This window comes from Otolemur garnettii, unplaced genomic scaffold (genome assembly GCF_000181295.1).
Source record: "Otolemur garnettii isolate 467f Iridium unplaced genomic scaffold, OtoGar3 scaffold00004, whole genome shotgun sequence".
Taxonomy (NCBI): Eukaryota; Metazoa; Chordata; class Mammalia; order Primates; family Galagidae; genus Otolemur; species Otolemur garnettii.
Window position 1 is genome coordinate 38,013,398 of NW_003852399.1, and position 18,040 is coordinate 38,031,437.

The 18,040-nt window shown below is 32.6% G+C and overlaps 1 protein-coding gene across 1 annotated transcript in view; it reads right to left on the reverse strand.

Moving 5' to 3' along the window:
- Positions 1 to 18,040, reverse strand: part of CNBD1 (cyclic nucleotide binding domain containing 1) — a 403,074-nt gene that overhangs the window by 87,103 nt on the left and 297,931 nt on the right. The window contains exons 9-10 of the mRNA XM_023518062.1: positions 8,821 to 8,930; positions 7,869 to 8,019 (exon numbers count right to left, since the gene is read on the reverse strand). Of these exons, the coding sequence (XP_023373830.1) occupies positions 7,869 to 8,019; positions 8,821 to 8,930 (261 nt within the window). The remainder of the gene's footprint in view (positions 1 to 7,868; positions 8,020 to 8,820; positions 8,931 to 18,040) is intronic.

The window sequence follows — 18,040 nt, forward strand, 5'->3', positions numbered from 1 at the left end:
CAGTTACAATTCTTAAGCTTCATTTTAGCCTTCCTAAATATGTCCAGATCCTTGGTGACTTTGTCTTTAATTTTTTGCCATAAGCAGATTTGCACTTGAATGTTTATAGAAGCTCAATTCACAATTGGGAAACAACCCAAGTGCCTATCAACCCTTGAATAGATCAGTAAACTGTCATATATGTATACCATGGAGTACTATTCAGCCATAAAAAAGATGGGGACTTTGCATGTTTTGTTTTACCAGGATACATCTGGAGAATATTCTTTTAAGTAAAGTATCTCAAAAATGAAAAAGCAGAGGCAGCGCCTGTGGCTCAAAGGAGTAGGGTAGCCCCATATGCCAGAGGTGGCAGGTTCAAACCCAGCCCCAGCAAAAAACAGCAAAAAAAAAAAAAAAAGGGAAAGAAAGAAAGAAAAACAAAGGAAAAAGAAAAAGCAGGCAGCACTCGTACTCAGTAAGTAGGGCAGTAGACACATACACCAAGGCTGGCAGGTTCCAACCCAGCTTGGGTCAGCTAAACAATAATGACAAAAAAAAAAAAAATAGCTGGGCCCTGTGGCAGGACCAGTAGTCCCAGCTACTTTGGAGGCTGAGGCAAGAGAATTGCTTAAGGTCAAGAGTTTGAGCTGTGAGCTGTGATGATAGGGCACTCTACTGAGGGTGACATAGTGAAGCTCTGTCTCAAAAAAAAAAAAAAAGAATGAAAAGGCAAGTGTACTATGCATTCATTATTAATCGCAAATTAGTAGATCAACAACTATAGGCCCACACAAAAGAAAAACAAAAAAGGAGGGAGGAGGAAGCAAATGAGGGGGCTTGATAAGTTCCCACCCATCAGGTACAATGGAGGGGAATATGGCATACTTCCTCTGTGAAGAACAGAACTACAACTTGAACTTTGGTCTTTACCTTACAAACCTAAATAATGTAACCTAATTGTATGTATCCTCATACTAACCAGAAATTAAAAACAAAACAAAACAAAAGACAAAAACAAAAATGGCTACAAGAAATACAATCCTACCAATTTCAACTAGCTTGGGTCTTCAACTAGCTGGGTCTTCAACTAGCTGAAGTCTTCTTCAGGGCCTTCACATTTGAGTCCAGCCTGGCTAGCACTTTGATTTCAGCTGTGTAATACCATAAGCATACAAACTTGTTGAACCTGCCCAGATAAGTGACCCACAAAACTGTGAGATAATAAATAAGTGTTGTTTAAAGCTACTAAATTTATGGCAATTTGTTATGTAACAATAGAAAACTAATAGAGGCATGTAGGAACTTAAACTGAGTTTGAATATTTGCTTATTATCAGGCTAGATTTATTAATATCTCAGTTGAGAATATTTGGCAACTAAAAATGACTGATGGGGTATTTTATGACCTAAAAGTGATCATAAAATCATTACATTGAGTTTTCAAAGGGCAGGGAAAAAGCATCTCTAACTGAAGAAATATCAAAGAATGTGGGAGACAAAAATCCCTTTGTGAATGTTTCCTGTGAATTATAACTGTGCAATAAACAAGTTACTTACTGAATATGTAATTATTGCTTATTGTTAGATTTTAATCCACAAACTCACATCCACAAACTCAAAGTAATATTCATTTTAACATCTTTCTACATTAGGCAGCCAAAGTTATTATACTTATACTTCTCAACTTAAATGTCAAAATTATGTGAGATTATTTTTACCCACAGAAAATCAGCCTGTTACAAGTTAACCTTATTGTTGGACATGGCATGGTAATCCAAACGTGGAACTTTTAAATCACTCAATACAAAATGCATCTAGGATTATATTTGTAGAACAACAAGGAGTTTCAAGTCAAGTGCAGTGTAAAGTAGAGCCTCAGCAAATCAGAAAATGGAAGCATACTTGCTTCCTAATGTTGCGTTTTCTTACATGAGCTAAAATCAACACAGTTACGTAAAAAATTTCTAAAATCAATTTACTTCCATATATTATAAACTAAAATGATATGGTACTCTTGGGGGCGGGGGGAGGAAACTTTTCCTAACAGTCAAACTCAGGCAAAAAACATTGCCTTTTTTTACAGAGCAAAACAAAAAATCTCAAAAAATTTATGAGTGGCTAAATATACAGTAGAACCTTTGGAACATGACCACCTAAGGGACTGTGACAAACTGTTCAACACACAGAGGTAGGGAGCACAAGGACCTACGCCTCCTGTACTGAAAGTTACATGTGGTGCATGGACCATGCGGTGCATGGTCTGGTCTATGAAAATTAGGTCAACTTAAAGAGGGGGTCGAAGTAGGGAGGTGGTCAGCTATGGAGGTTCTAGCGTATATAATCAGACTACAATATAAAGGTCAATATTAATTTCTGAAAAATGTTATTTTTCCATATATCTATATATTGTGTGTATATATATGTGCGTGATATATAATATTTCAAGAGATAGGTTTAATTTCTTCCACTAAGAATTACTTTTAAATGTCAGCAAGATATTTAAAATGTTTGGCTGGTTTTGCATTACCAAAGCAATCTTTCATTAGTTTACAATTAAATAGCTACTGCAGAAAAATAGGATGTGCAGAAATAGTTACATGATACATAATTTTTTCACTCAAAACAAAAAAATCAAAAATTTTACTCAAATTTAATTTCATTTTTCTTTTATCATGTATTTGGAATGAGTAAAAATATCAGAAGAGGCATTTTATATCAAATTTTTATAAATGCTTTTTATATCAAACTTTTATGGAAAAGCACAAACAAAAAAAAAAGGAGAGAAAATGCATATTTCCTGCGGCAAGTTGTTCAAGTATTTAAACTCTTTAGATAAACATTACTAACAAAGAGAAATCTGGCTATAAATTGTGTCAGAGTTAAGGAGAAATACTGATGTGCTATGAAGAAGGTGGATTTGGTATGAATATATGTATTGCCCCTAAAATACTTAACAGACCTATCTTTCTCCAGTAGAAAATCTATACTTTCTGATCAAACATTATAAGAGAAGTTTTTGGACATTCTTCCTTTCTGGAAATGAAAAATTTAAATAGTTTGTACCAATTTCACTTTAAAATTACAATTTTCCTTTTGAAAGAGACAAGTCAAATACATCCCTTATTTTTCATCATACTCAAATGAGATATAATAATACCAGTATTTCACTTTTTCAATGTAAAAGCAGTTGTTTCTCATGACAAGAGAAGTATACCTGTTTTAATGATGGAAAGGGAATTTCAAATATCAGTAAAATTAAAATAGTTATGTTGGTCTTCATTATCTTTAAATGACTAGAGGTGTAAATTCTACATCAGGACCAAAATATATGACCTTTCTAAAAATATTAATCAGAAAAATTATATTCTCAGTATTATTATATGGAAAGGAGTAAATTTATATTTGGTTACAAATTTAATAACTGTATTTATTTTTATTTGGATGATTAAAGAAATATCTGAGAAGCATGTATGTAGATTTTTAAAGGTTGTTTCTATCTTTTTAAAGTCATCAAATGAATGAGGAAATCACTCCTCAGGCTGGGCATGGTGGCTCATGCCTGTAAATCTAGCACTCTGGGAGGCCAAAGTGAGTGGATTGCTTGAGCTCATGAATTCGAGAACAGCCCGAGCAAAAGTGAGGCCCCCATCTCTACTAAAAAATAGAAAAATGAGGCTCACTCAAGCCCGAGTTGGAGGTTGCTGTAAGCTATGATGCCAGGGGCACTCTACCCTGGGTGACAGCTTGAGACTAGCTCCTAGTATACCATTTGGAGGGATTTTGGAACTCTTTTTCTGGAATGGCCATCAGGGCTGTTGCTGTATTACACTGGTGTCCTGAATATCTCAAAATAAATGTCTTCCTTTCACTATATCCTTTATCTTCAGTTAAAGAAATGTCACTGGGGGCCATATCAGTTGAGAAAGGTGGGTACTACAATACGTTATTTGTTTATGGCTAAAACCTCCCTCATAGATTATATAGTCATGTGAGCTGCTGCATTGTCATGATGCAAGAGCCATGAAGTTGTTGGAAGAACATTCAGGTCATTTCCGTCTAACTTTTCCTTGTAGCCTTTTCAGTACTTCCAAAAGTAAACTTGGTTAACTGTTTTTCCAGTTGGTACAAATTTATAATGAAATTTCCTCTGCTATCAAATAAGGTTAGTAACATCCATTTGACTCTTGTTTTGGACTGACAGACCATTTCTGGTCATGGAGAATTCCACTATGTACTTTGACACTTTGTTTCAGGATGGTATTGGTACAACTATGTTTTGTCACCAGTGATATCACTGCCCAAATGCCATCTTGCCTTTCCAAAAAGTCTTGGCACATTTTGACCCTCTTGCTTTTGATCATCGGTGAGCTCCTTCAGGACCATTTTGCATAGCTTTTCCTCACATTAAGACTTTCCTATTTCTCTATCAATGTTTACTTAATTGGGCTGCTATGCTTCCCACAGTCAGGAGATGATTTTGTTGTTTAACTCAATAATTTTTTTCAATGTTTTTGTCAATTCTCCTTGTTATTGGCTGTCCTCACCTCTCTTCATCAGTGACACTTTCTCTCACCCCCAGAAAAATGTTCAATCCATTTGTACACTGCTGTTTTGTTCATGATGTTATCCCTACAACTTGGACTAACATGTCCCTAATGTCACTTCCACTATTGCCAAATTTGACAAGAAATTTAATGTTTACTCATTGCTCTAATTCAAGCTCCAATATTCTCATGATGGCATATATAAATATGCAACAATAATGAGTGAATCTTCAGCAAGATACTGCCAGATGTTAACATGAACACAGCTGTGAGACACTGATCTGCCAATGTTATAACACCTTACCAAGTTAATTGTACAAGTGTTGCCAACATAACCCCATGGTGGTAAGTTCACAAACTTAATTGTCAAACCTCTTATGTTTTCCTATATATGCAATCATATATAGTTGCATACATAATTCTATACACATAGCAGTTAATTTATACAGTCTTTTATATTTCTAGATTCTGTTCAGCTCAACCCAAATCACAGGAAGAGAAAGAGAAATGTTCCCTTTGGATATTTACTAAATTTTGTTGACTCATTTATAAGGAACTAGATCTCTGATATCTACAGAAGGAAATAGAGACTGACCTATATATTTGGGGAAAGAGATGAGCTTTAGTTTCATTTTCCAGTAAAACATTAACAATTCTAAAAGATAACTGTATTTAGCAATTCTTGGTAAGTTAGCAAGTGAAGGCAACACAACCAACATATGACTGGGGATACTGTGGGAACATAGTGCCTTTATTTTTGTTTACTTTTAATAGACCATCTCAAATTTAAACACTTACCCCTAAAATCTCCTAAATATAATAGCTTATAATAACTGTCAATAACAAGATGACAAATCATGGTTTTGCTCATTTTATTTTTCTAGTATAGCATTTTCATTTGTCTAAAACTTGATTTTTTAAGGCTCATTTTAGTTTCTCTTGGGTCTTGAATTGTGCAATTTTATAGAAATGGGTCCATATTTAAGATGATGGAAAGAGTGGAATGAATGGAGACAGAATAAATCACTATGCAAATTCATGTTAATGATAATTATTCTTCATGTTTGAAGATGATCTTTTCAGCAAAATTGATCATTAATTTTTTCATTAGAATTATTTAACTTTTAAAATATACCTTTATCTCATTTAGAATGAAATATAAATACTTAAAATGTAGACATAAAGACTCTTCTGAAATAAACATGATATTTTACTTTCTTATATGTTTGTGGAAAAAGTAACAAAATACAATCCTCAAGCATAGCCCTAATTAGGAAATGTTTTATTAGGCACACACCAGTAGCTTTATAACATCTGTCTCAAATGAGTAAACTAAGAATGGAATTTAAAATATGAAAACATACACACAGAAACAATGGCATCTTGTTTGAGATTTCCATTTATTTATTTTTGAAATAGGGTCTCAGTCTGTTATCTAGGCTAGAGTGCTGTGGCAAAATCATACCTCACAAAGCCTGGAACTTGTGAGATGAAGCAAGCCTCCTGCCTCTGCTTCACATGTACCTGGGACTATAGGTATGTGCCACTACACTCAGCTGATTTTTTAAAAATTATTTCAGAGATGAGGGATCTCTCTGTGTTGCCCAGGCTAATCTCAAACTCATGACTTAAAGCAGTACTCCCACTTCTATCTTCCAGGCTAGGATTGGCACCTTATACTATACCATCTATTTGAATTACAGGCTACCAATGACAAAGAACATTCTGATACACACTTGAAAGAAGCACTCTTGAATGTGATAGTTAATTTTATGTTTCACTTGACTGGTCGAAGGTATGCACAGAGTGCTGGTACACCATTATTTCCAGGTGTGTTTGTGAGGGAGTTTCTGAGAGAGATTAGCATTTCAATCAGTAGACTGAGTAAGGAAGATCCACCATTACAAATTTGGGCAGGTAACATCCAATCCATTGAGTGCCTGAATAGAAATAGGTAGAGGAAGGGTCAATTCGCTCTCATCTCTTCTTGAGCTGAGATAACCATTTCCTCCTTGCCTTTAGATCATGGACTTACACAAGCACCTCCTCCTCACTGTCTTCCAGGGTTTAAGCCCTTGGCCTTTGGTGTAACTTCTTACACCATAAGTCATCTGGATCTCAGGCCTTCAAACACAAAGTAAATTACACTACTGGTCCTGCTGATAGCATATTATGGGACTTTATGGCCTCTATAATCATGTGAGCCAATTTTCATAATAAATCTCCTCTTACAAATGTATATATATATATATGTGTGTGAGAGAGAGAGAGAGAGGGAGATCCTATTGGTTCTATTTCTCTGGAGAACCTTGAATAATAAAATGTGTGAATTGTTGATTTACATAAGAGTCTACAGTGTATTTGCCTTGCACCAGTTAACATAATTAGTATAGGAAAAGAAAACATGGCCCATTATCAGGTGAGAATATTGTAAATTCAATCAATAGTTAGTAATTATTATTTAGCAATATTTACCTTGAGGGAGGCTTATATTTGAATGTCACAGAAGGGAAGAAAATTAAAAAATGTCATTTGAAATTTATAACCTTTAAAAGATACATGAATGTGAAGTTATTCTTATCCTTTTGAATCAGACGTAAGCAAGTATACATTATACATTTTCTAAAAGACATAAAAATATAATTGAAATTCAGGCTAACAACATTCAGTCAAGTCATACATGGTTAATCATGGAAATCTTTCCAACGTAGTTGATTGAAGCAAACCTCTCGTGCATGTTAATTTCCACAAGTTTCTCCTCTTTTATCCTTTACCCAATGTTGGACATTCTCAATTTTATTGTACATAAAGCTACATTTTTCATTAACATCCTATTATATTTGACTTAATAAGCTTCTATTCATTTCTCCTTCATAACTGTATTACAAATTTGAGTATTTGTAATATTAGGGTGGCCAAACACAGGTGGCTAAATTATTATTCTTTTCTAATTATAGAGCACTAAAATTTCTGATAAAGGATTAAATACAACAAGCCATACCTTTTCATATTATGCTTGATCTAGATTATATAACGAAGATAACACATACTTGACTTGAACCAAAAACATAAAGCAATAACCTTAGAGATGAAAACAAGAAGGCGTCCCCCAAAAGAGGGAATTTTGCTATTATTGGTAACTTGGACATTGGTGGAGAAATTTTAGTAATTCCAATGATAGCCTTTGGAAATATTACTAATATATTTAAACATCAGCATAATTAAATAATATACACATATTCAGTTGAGTGTCCCAATTTTTCTGTGAAATATCCCCACTCTTTTGAAACATTCATCTAATAAAATAGTAAACAGTTAATGTAAAAGACATTTATGCATTTACCAAACAGATCCTTATCTTCAATGATTGCCATTTCAACGTCTTTTCCAGCAATGATAGTGCATGTGAAAGGAACTTGAAGAAGAACACTAATCTCACCAAAGGATTCCTTTGCTTTAAGTTTACCCATATAAACAAGTTTCTGACATTTTTTCTGTAAAAAAATATAGATAATTAACGTATAGTACAACTACTTTTATACAATAAATATTGTCATTATAAGAAACTAATTTGTTTATAAATCAATATACTGTGTGGTCTTTAAAAAGTTAACTATTTTATTCAAATCAGAGAAAATATTTAACGTGTTTATATAAACACTAAAGTAAATTCATTTAGAGCATATCATTATCATTTGTCATTTATCATTAGAGCATATCTCAGGTAACTGGGAGAATTGTCTTTTAGTCATTGCCTATTAAATTCCCTAACCCACAAATATGTTTAGGAAATACTGATCTAATTCCATTTTCTTGAACTCTTTCCAATGGACCTAGGAGACCATTCTGTAAGCACAGTTTAGCTTCAGAATTTTGTGAACTTCAGTCCCAATTGCAAACACACTTGCAATTCACACTAACAGGGAAGAAAGAGTCAATGAAGAAAGGAAGAAAGGGTTTTTCTGAGCAGAAAGTATCATAGGATGTGAGTGTACTGGAACCTCGTTATGGTTTGAATCTGTACTTCTCTGAAGAATAAGAATTTAAAACATTTTAATGTGTGTTTTAGTCATTCTATACCTTACAAATCAATATGTCTTATAATTTATTTTATATCTTTATGTCCTAAAAATGCAAGAAATGAAATACAACAAAAAAGTCAAAACATTTGAACAGGAATTTCACAAAATAATACAAACCAATATCCAAAACAACTACAGGAAAAGATGTTCAACATCCTTTATTCATGAGAGCAGACTGATTGATTAAAGAGAACATTCAAGTTTCAAACTTACCGCTCTATTTGACTTGAGTTTCACAAGTGCTATGACACTTCTGTAAATTTTACAATATCCAGAATGAATATAACCAACAAAAGAAAGTATATTTCCACTTTCTGCTACCACTGAGAAAAAAGAAAAGAAAGACTCTTTTAATTTCGAACATTCCTCTCTACGAAATACTATTTTGGATATTATGACGACAAAAGTCGACATAATTAATTCAATAACTCTTAAAGATAATTTTTTAAATTTTTATTTTTCAGATTAACATGAAGGTGTACCTATGATTTGGTTACACTGTTTACATTTGTAAGGTAAAGTCTTAGTTGTAGCTGTGACCTTCACCCAGGAAGTGTGCCATATACCCATATATTGTATCTGTTAGATGGGACCATAGCAAGTCCTTCCTCCTCCCCACTTCTTGAATTTAATTGAGTCTTTGATATACGCATGTTGTTGTTAATCTATTTGTTTCAATTACAAAGAACTCAAGCAAATCTATAAAAAAAAAAGCAAACAACCACTTAATATCCGGGCAAGAGACAGAATCTTATGAGGACAAATGAATGGCCAATAAACTCATGAATGCCAGTTTATAGATTGTATTTACTCCATAAGAATATTAAAAATTATGCCCCATATTTATATATCTGGGACCTAACATATGTAACACTGTAGCCATTGACTAGGCTTCGCTGAGGAAGGCAGTGGTGACCTAGTAAACTATCTGTGAAGTGGGGAGCAAGGGAAAAGCCTCTATCTATGGTATTAGCTGATATTTATACCATGGCCAATTTCAAATTGCCCACAGTTTAACAAGCACCTTGCCAAATCCCAGAATTGATTTAACAAGTGACCTTCCAGACCTGTCCCTGGAGCCTGTACCAGCACTCTACTGAATACTGTAGTTAATGAAAGCAAGGGCTTTGACGCAAAACTGGCTTGGTTTGAACCCTACTCAGTCACTTCTTATGCAACCTTAGATAAATGACATAACCTAACTGAAATTTAGATTTTTCATCTTAAGAATGGCAAATATAAGAGGCTTTATTCTATACTCTACATGTAGTCATTAAGTGGCATATTAAGCACATGGGACATTAAAAGCCCTTAACCTGATGCCTAGTACACAGTATTGCAGAATAAATCATGTTATTAATGTTATTACTTCAAATTTGCAAAGGCATGGTAAGGCCAACACGTATTTGAAGGTAAACTCTATTAAAACTTTATAATTTCCAATTTATCAAAATAGAAATCATCTGGCCTGCATAACAAAATGTTAAGTTATGAACATAATTTAATTTAAAACTTAAATTAATTGGAAATATATAAATTAAAATTAATATTTCAAAACAATTTTCCGATTTCCTGTTTCTGAAACACATCAATATTTTATTCTGAAAACCTAAAACATAAACATAATGTAACTATAAAGATATAGAATAACTTTTCCACAATTTTTAAAGTAAGCAGACTATTAAAAATAAGTTTGTTGATTATTCAAAACATCTACATTGATTTCTAAAGATAAAAGAGTGTATATCAACGTGACAAAAATCACTGATGCTCTCAAAGTCTATCAATAAAGAAGCTAAAAAATAGCATAGATCTTTAAGAATTATGGCTTAAAATAGAACATAATAACAATTATTATAGATAATTTACCATTAGCAATAAATAAACAACAAAATACCATAGAAAAATCCTTAAAGAAAGTTGAAATGACACTTGAATAATTTTTCTGGCATGTTTATGAGGATATGCTATTTTTACCTCAAATTATATATAGCGTTCAAAGTTTATAATAAAGAAAACAGTTACTTTTCTGTAGCCATTTTTTTAAAATAAAAAGTTAGGAAATTCTTCTATTACCTTGCAGCCAAAATACAATATTATCAAATTATCTTAAGACATCAAGGTATAATACATTTTAAAAATTATGTGTGAATTACATACACAAGAAAAACTTTTCCCAGAAATTTTTCACTTAAAAGGGAAACTGTCATATGATACTGGAAATTATTAACTTCTTTTAGTGAGTCAATGAGGATATAAAGAGAAGCATAGAAGGTTCTGGTAATTGTTATAGAAAGGAGATGATACAGTTAAAAAATACTGAAGAAATCCATTTTTTTTTAATTTTCCCAATGGTACTACTGTAAATCTTGAAAGTCAAACCCTAAATAGATCACTGAAAAACTATCAAAGAGGACAAAGGCAGAAGGCATTGCCCAGATGTGATGTCTGTCTGTCTCATGAGTCAAGGAACTCATGGACTTAACCTGTTCTTCCTCACCAACTCCAAATGTTTGCTTGTCTCTCCTTTCCAATATCTACTATGACTCTTTTATTTTATATGACAATTTAACCTGGTCCTCCCAGCTCCTTTTTCCTACTCTGCTTTTTTATTCCCCGTGATTTTTGCCATTTAACTTTCTTATTTATTTGTTTATTTATGGTGATATTTTATATCTCAAGCCATTAGAATGAACACCTTATCAAGAAAAGTTCTTTATCTTTCATTCATTCATGTATCTACATATAACCACTCAACAAACACACACATGTTTGGAATGAATGCTAGATCTCAATTTTAAACCAGTTTACCTTTACATAAACAAACAAGCTCCACATATGGTGGCTTAGATTTTTCTGAAACCTCTCTCCAAGAACCCCAATGAAAATTTCTGAATAAAATATTGAAAGATATATGAAATGGCAGAAAAGCAGTGAAATTTCTCCAATGCTACAAGTAGAAAGTACACAGTCCTGGGGGGCAGTGGCAAAGTACATGTTAAATATATAGAAATGGAAATCCTTCTACATAATAAACCCCCAAAAGGCAATAATATCAGTAGATGACCAGAAGAATCTCACCTCACAGAGTTCCTGGAGAACTTTAAAACTGAGGAGTTAAATAGATAGGTGCATATGTTTTATTTCAATAAGATATTGTGTGTTAGGGCAGGTGAGTATTTCTGCTCAGGTTGAACTTGTGAACCAAAATTGTGTTTATAGTTTATATGACAAAATGACTTTCCTTTGTTTCCTTTGTAGGGTTCTTTAAAGGACTAAAAATTGTAATTTAGCTCAATTTGAAAGACTGGTGCCTTCTAACTAGAGACAAATTAATACAAGAAAATTATTTTCATATTTGTGTTGAGAAGAAATTTCCTAAGTTTTTAGGTGTAGCAATTATATATTTTAATCATAAATTCTAATCATGGCAATTGTGCATTTAATAATGATACACTGATTAGGTACTTCATCCTAACACTGCCTAACCATCTACAGAGATTTCACTTCAGTTACTTAAGCAGCATTGTTTCGGAGATGAATAGGCTCATATTAAAATGAACTGGCCCAAGGAAGCACAAGGTTGGTATGATGCATTGACTCATTTGTATCTAGTGTACGAGAAGATTAAATTCATTATTTGAAATAATGACTTACCTCATTAATTTCAAAGTAATTAATTTTTCCTTAAGAGATATTTTGCTTGTCGTATATTGAATTAATCTAGAAAGTTATGTGTAAACCATTTGCAATAGAGATTTATTTTATTATTCATTGGTTATTTAAACTCAAATTAGTTCAATCACTCTTGAGCTATTTATACAAAATCACATTTCATTATACATGCTAATGATGATCCAACCTTCCCTCTTTTTTTTTTTTTTTTTGGTTGGGGCAGAGTCTCACTGTGTTACTGTGTTGCTCGGAGTAGCGAGCTCTGGCATCATAGCTCACAGCAACCTCAAATTGCTGGGCTCAAGCAATCCTTTTGCCTCAGCCTCCAAAGTATCTAAGACTCCAGAAACCACCACAACGACTGACTAGTTTTTCTATTTTTAGTAGAGAAGGGGTCTTTCTGTTGCTCAGTATGGTCCCGAACTTCTGAGCACAGGCGATCTACTGCCTAAGCCTCCCACAGTGCGAGGCTTACAGGTATGAGCCACCTCACCCAGCTCCAACCTTCACTTTTATGCACAATAGTCTTCTGACAAAAAATGTTTAAATTTTTACTTCTAATACTTTTCAAAAGAATCTTACAGTGATATGATAAAACCCATTTCCATTCATAAGGTGGAATATTAATACTTTTCTTATTAAATTTCATGAACTCTTTTTTATTAAATCTCTTTGGCAATATTATTTGTTGAATATTTTGTAACTATTTTCTTTCTCTTGACCCATTACTTTTATATATAGGACAATTCAATATAAACTGCTTGCACATACCTTCTCCTTATTGACATTTCATTTTTTAACTCAATGATTAATTCATTTGAAATAATTTTTTATACATGATGTCATGTTAAATATCTAACTTGGCTTCCCTGCATTTACACAGATCATTTTCTAATACCTTTTATTTTTTAAAAATACTGTTTTTTTCCCATTAATCTGGGATACTTCCCCTGTTATATACTGTACCTATACATAACTCTCTACGCTAGTCTTGACTGCTCTATCATACTAATAAAAAACAAGGAAAAGAGCATAAAAAACATTTGTTGCTAGCACTTTAAGAAGAGGTAATGTAAAGTATGCATCAAATTTGATATATTTATACATATTGAGGACATACATTTAATTTTCAGAATTTTTCCTAAGAAAGTAATCAATTAATAGATATCTATGCATTAAGTAAAAAAACCCTGCATTTCAGCTATTTTAGGCAACATAAATTATAATCTATAGGAAAATAGTTAAATAAATTAGGCATAGAATATATTATACTGCCTCTAAAATTAATTTTTAAAAGAGATATTGACATCAAATATGCTTCTTTTATACTGTCCAGTGAGAAAATGTTCTATTTATTATATAGTGTTCAGTTTTGTTTAATAATATTCAAAAATCTATTTGCTTCTGAAATAAATCCTAGAAAAAAATTTAAGAATAAAAAACCAAAGAAAAATTAAAGATTACAAATACTATAACAGAAATGTAGAATAAATTTGAGGGGGTTATTGTTAGATTGGCTAAAGCCAAAGAACTAATCAGTGAGGCTTGAGAATATCTCAATAGAAACTTCTAAAACTAAATACAAACTAACAATCAAAGCCCCACCCCCCAAAAAGAAAAAACTGGGGGAAAAATAATTGAAAATTCAGGAGCTGTGGGACAACTAAAAAGGCATTTCATAAATGTGATGAAATGAGCAAAAGGAGAAAAGAGAGAAAGTGAAAAGAAAAAAGAAATATTGAAAACAATAATGACTGAGAATGTCCCCTACATTAAGGTCAGAAGGAAAACCACAGGTCCAGTAAGCTCAAAAAACACCAAGAAGGATAAATTTCAAAGAAAAAAAAATATATCTAGGTGTATAATTTTAAAACTAGAAAAAAAATGAAATAAAAAAGGAGGCAGAGGATAAAAACACCTTCCATATGGAGAACCACATAAATGCTGCTAACTGATCTTTGACAATGGAGCAAAGGCAAATGGAATGGAGAAAAAATGATCTTTTCAACAAATGGTGCTGGAACATATGCCATCCTCATGCAAGTATGTGAATCTATGCCTTACGCTTTTCATAAAAAATTAACTCAAACTGGGTCACAAACCTAAATGTAACATGAAAAACTATGAAACCCCCCAAAAAAGGAGTATAAAACTACTTGGAAGAGATAACGCATAAAAGATATAAAATCTAGGTGACATAGGTTTGGTGATGACTTTTTAGATAGGACATGACAGCATGATTCAAAACAGAAAGAATGGATAAACCATATTTAATTAAAATTAAATACCTGTTGAGTAAAGGTAATGGGAAAAATGAGAAGACAAACCAAATATTGGGAGCAAATATTTGCCAAATAGATACTTTATAAATAACTGGCATTGCAAATATAATAAGAAATCTTTTTTATTATTAAATCATAGCTGTGTACATTAGTGCAATCCTGGGGTACAATGTGCTGATTTTATATACAATTTGAAATATTTTCATCAAACTGGTCAACATAGCCTTCACAGCATTTTCTTAGTTACTGTGTTAAGGCATTTATATTCTACACCTAGTAAATTTCACATGTACCCTTGTAAGATGTACCAGAGGTGTGGTCCCACCAATTACTCTCCCTTCACCTATCCTCCCCCCTCCCCTTTCCTCTTCTTCTTAGGCTATAATTGAGTTATAGCTTTCATATAAATTGGTTTCATAGTAAGGCCGAATACAAATTCAACAGGAAGTTTGGATGAAAGACCTTAACAGGCACCTCACCAGAGAATATGAAGAGGTGGAAAATAAGCATAAGAAAAGATATTCTACATCATATGTAATAAGGGAAACACAACTTAGAACAATGAGACAATACTTTCTATTTATTAGAATAGTCAAAGCTAGAATTATCCAAATTAAATGCTGATGAGAATAGGAACAACAAGAATTTTATTCATTGCTAGCGGGAATGCAAAATGGTACAGCTTCTTTGGAAGATAGCATGGTGGTTTCCTTCAAAACTAAAAGCACTTGTTCCATATGACCCAGTAATTATACTCTTTGACATTTATCTAAAACTTTGAAAACTTATGTCCTCACAATAGCCCAGTTCTTGACCCCTACAAGAAGCTCACTTACCATTTAGACACAGATGTTGAAAGTGAGAGAATGTACAGAGATATTTCGTGCGAATGTAACAAAAGGAGAACAGGAATAGCCATACCTGTCTCAGATGATATAGACTTTAAGTTAAAAAATTGCCCCAAAAATGGGGGGAAACATTCTATAATCACAAAAGTTACTATTTGTCAAAATGATATAACAATTATAAATATATATGTACCGCAATTAGGGTACCTAATATATATTTTTAAAAGCATTGACAGATTTGATAGAGAAATAAAAAGCAACACAGTACTAGCATGAGATTTTAAACACTTCACATGCAGTAATGGATAGAAAACAAACAATATAAACCATGAAACCAAGGACCTGAATCACACAATAGACATAATGTCTATAACAGGCACACACAGAACATTGCAGCTAACAACCGCAGAATACATATTCTCTCAAGGGCAAAGATACATTCTTCAGGATAGATCACACTTTGGTTCATAAAAACAAGTATTAAAAAATTTAATATGACTGAAATTATATCAAGTATCTTTGTAAACTACAAAGTAATGAAGCCAGAAGTCAGTAACTGAAGGAAAATTGGCATTCACAAATATAGGGACCTTGAACACCACATTGATGAACACCCAATGAATCAAAGAAGAAATTTTTAAAAGTCACAAAATATCTTGAAATGAATGAAAACAAAAACACAACATATCAAATCTCAGGAGATGCAGTAAAAGTAGTATTAAGAGAGAAATTGGCAGCAGAGAATGCCTCTATTAAGATAAAAGAATGATCTCAAATAAACTAATCCTACAACTCAAAGAACTATTTAAAAAACCCGCTAAGTCCAAATGTAGCAGAATAAAGGAACTAATAAAGATTTGAGTGTAAATAAATGAAACAAAGAATTTAAAAAATAGTAAAACATTAATAAAAATGAAATTTGTTTTCTGACAAGTTAACGTTGTCAAGCCTTTAGTTAAAGAAAAACAGAGGCTGAAATAAATGAAATCAAAAATGAAGGAGAATATTTTATACCTGCTAGCCCAGAAATAAAAGGAATTGCAAGAGAATACTATGAAAACTTACATGCCAATACACTGGATAATCTAAAGCAGGCAGCTTCAAACTACGGCCCATGGGCCACATGCAGCCTGCCTAGGACATTTATTTGTCCCACTGGGTGTTTTTGCCACCCCTGCCTGTCCTGCTTAGGAGCTAACTCATAACGAGGCCTGCAGTCCGGCCCTCCAATGGTCTGAGGGAGAGTGAACTGGCCACCTATTTAAAAAGTTTGAGGACCCCTGAAAATTTCCAGAAACATTTCATCTGCCTAAACTAAATCACAAAGAAATGGAAAATAACAGACCTATAGCTAATAAGGATTTTGATTCAGTAATGAAAAACCTTCTGAAACCAGATGGTTTTACTGATCAATTCTCCTAACATTTAAAAATGAATTAACACCAATTCTTTTTTAATCTTTTGAAAGATTGAAGAAGAGATAACACTTCGAAACTCATTTTTTGAGTTCAGCATTACACTGACAGCACAGCCATAAAAAGGTGCTATGAGACCCAAAAAGGAAAAATACCTATCGGTTAATATTTCTGATGAATATAGATTCAAAAAATTCTCAGCAGATATCAGCATATCAAATTTAACAGCATATTAAAAGGATCATATACTATGTCCAAGTAGGATTTATCTCTAGGCAGCAAGAATGGTTTCAAAGAAATAAAAATAAATCTACATGATGTGCAATATTAACAGAACAAAGGATAAAAATTACATAAATATTACAACAGATATAGAAATAGCATTCAACAAAATTCAACACCCTTTTATGAGAAAAACACTCAACAAAATAGGAATAGAAGAAAATTATCTCAACATCATAAAGGCCATATATGAAAATCTCATAGCTGACAAACTTAAGGGTTAAAAACCAAAAACTTTTATCTAAGATCAGACATAGCAAAACGATGCCCACTCTCACCATTTCTCTTCAACTTAATATTAATATTAGAAGTCCCTGCAAGATGAATTAAGGAAGAAAAAGAAGTAAAGGTATTCAAACCAGGAAAAAAATAAAGATATTCAAATCAGAAAGAAGTAAAATTATCTCTGTTTACAGATGATATTAGGTACTATGTAGGAAACTATAACTATTACATAAAAACCTATGAAAACTAATAAAAAATGTTGGTGAAGTTGGTGAAGTTGGTGTAGATACAAAATTAACATACAATTATCAGTCACATTTCCATACACTAACAGTGAACAATCAGGAAAGCCAATTAAGGAAATGACCTCATTTAAAATAGTATAAAATAGAATAAAATATTTAGGAATAAATTTACCATGGAAAGGAAAGATGTGCACATCAAAAATTATAAAACATTGATGAAAAATTAAAGACATTAGTTAATGGGAAGACATCCTGTGATCATGGAGTGTAAGACTTTTGGTTGCAGCTGTCGTTGTTTGGCGGGTTGTAAGATTTAATTTTGTTGAAATGTCCACAATTCATAACGTGTTCTACAGTTTCAATGCAATCTATATTTAAATCACAATGGCATTTCACAAGGAAATAAAAATACTAAAATTTATATAAAATCACAAAGGGTCTAAAATAGTCCAAATAATCTT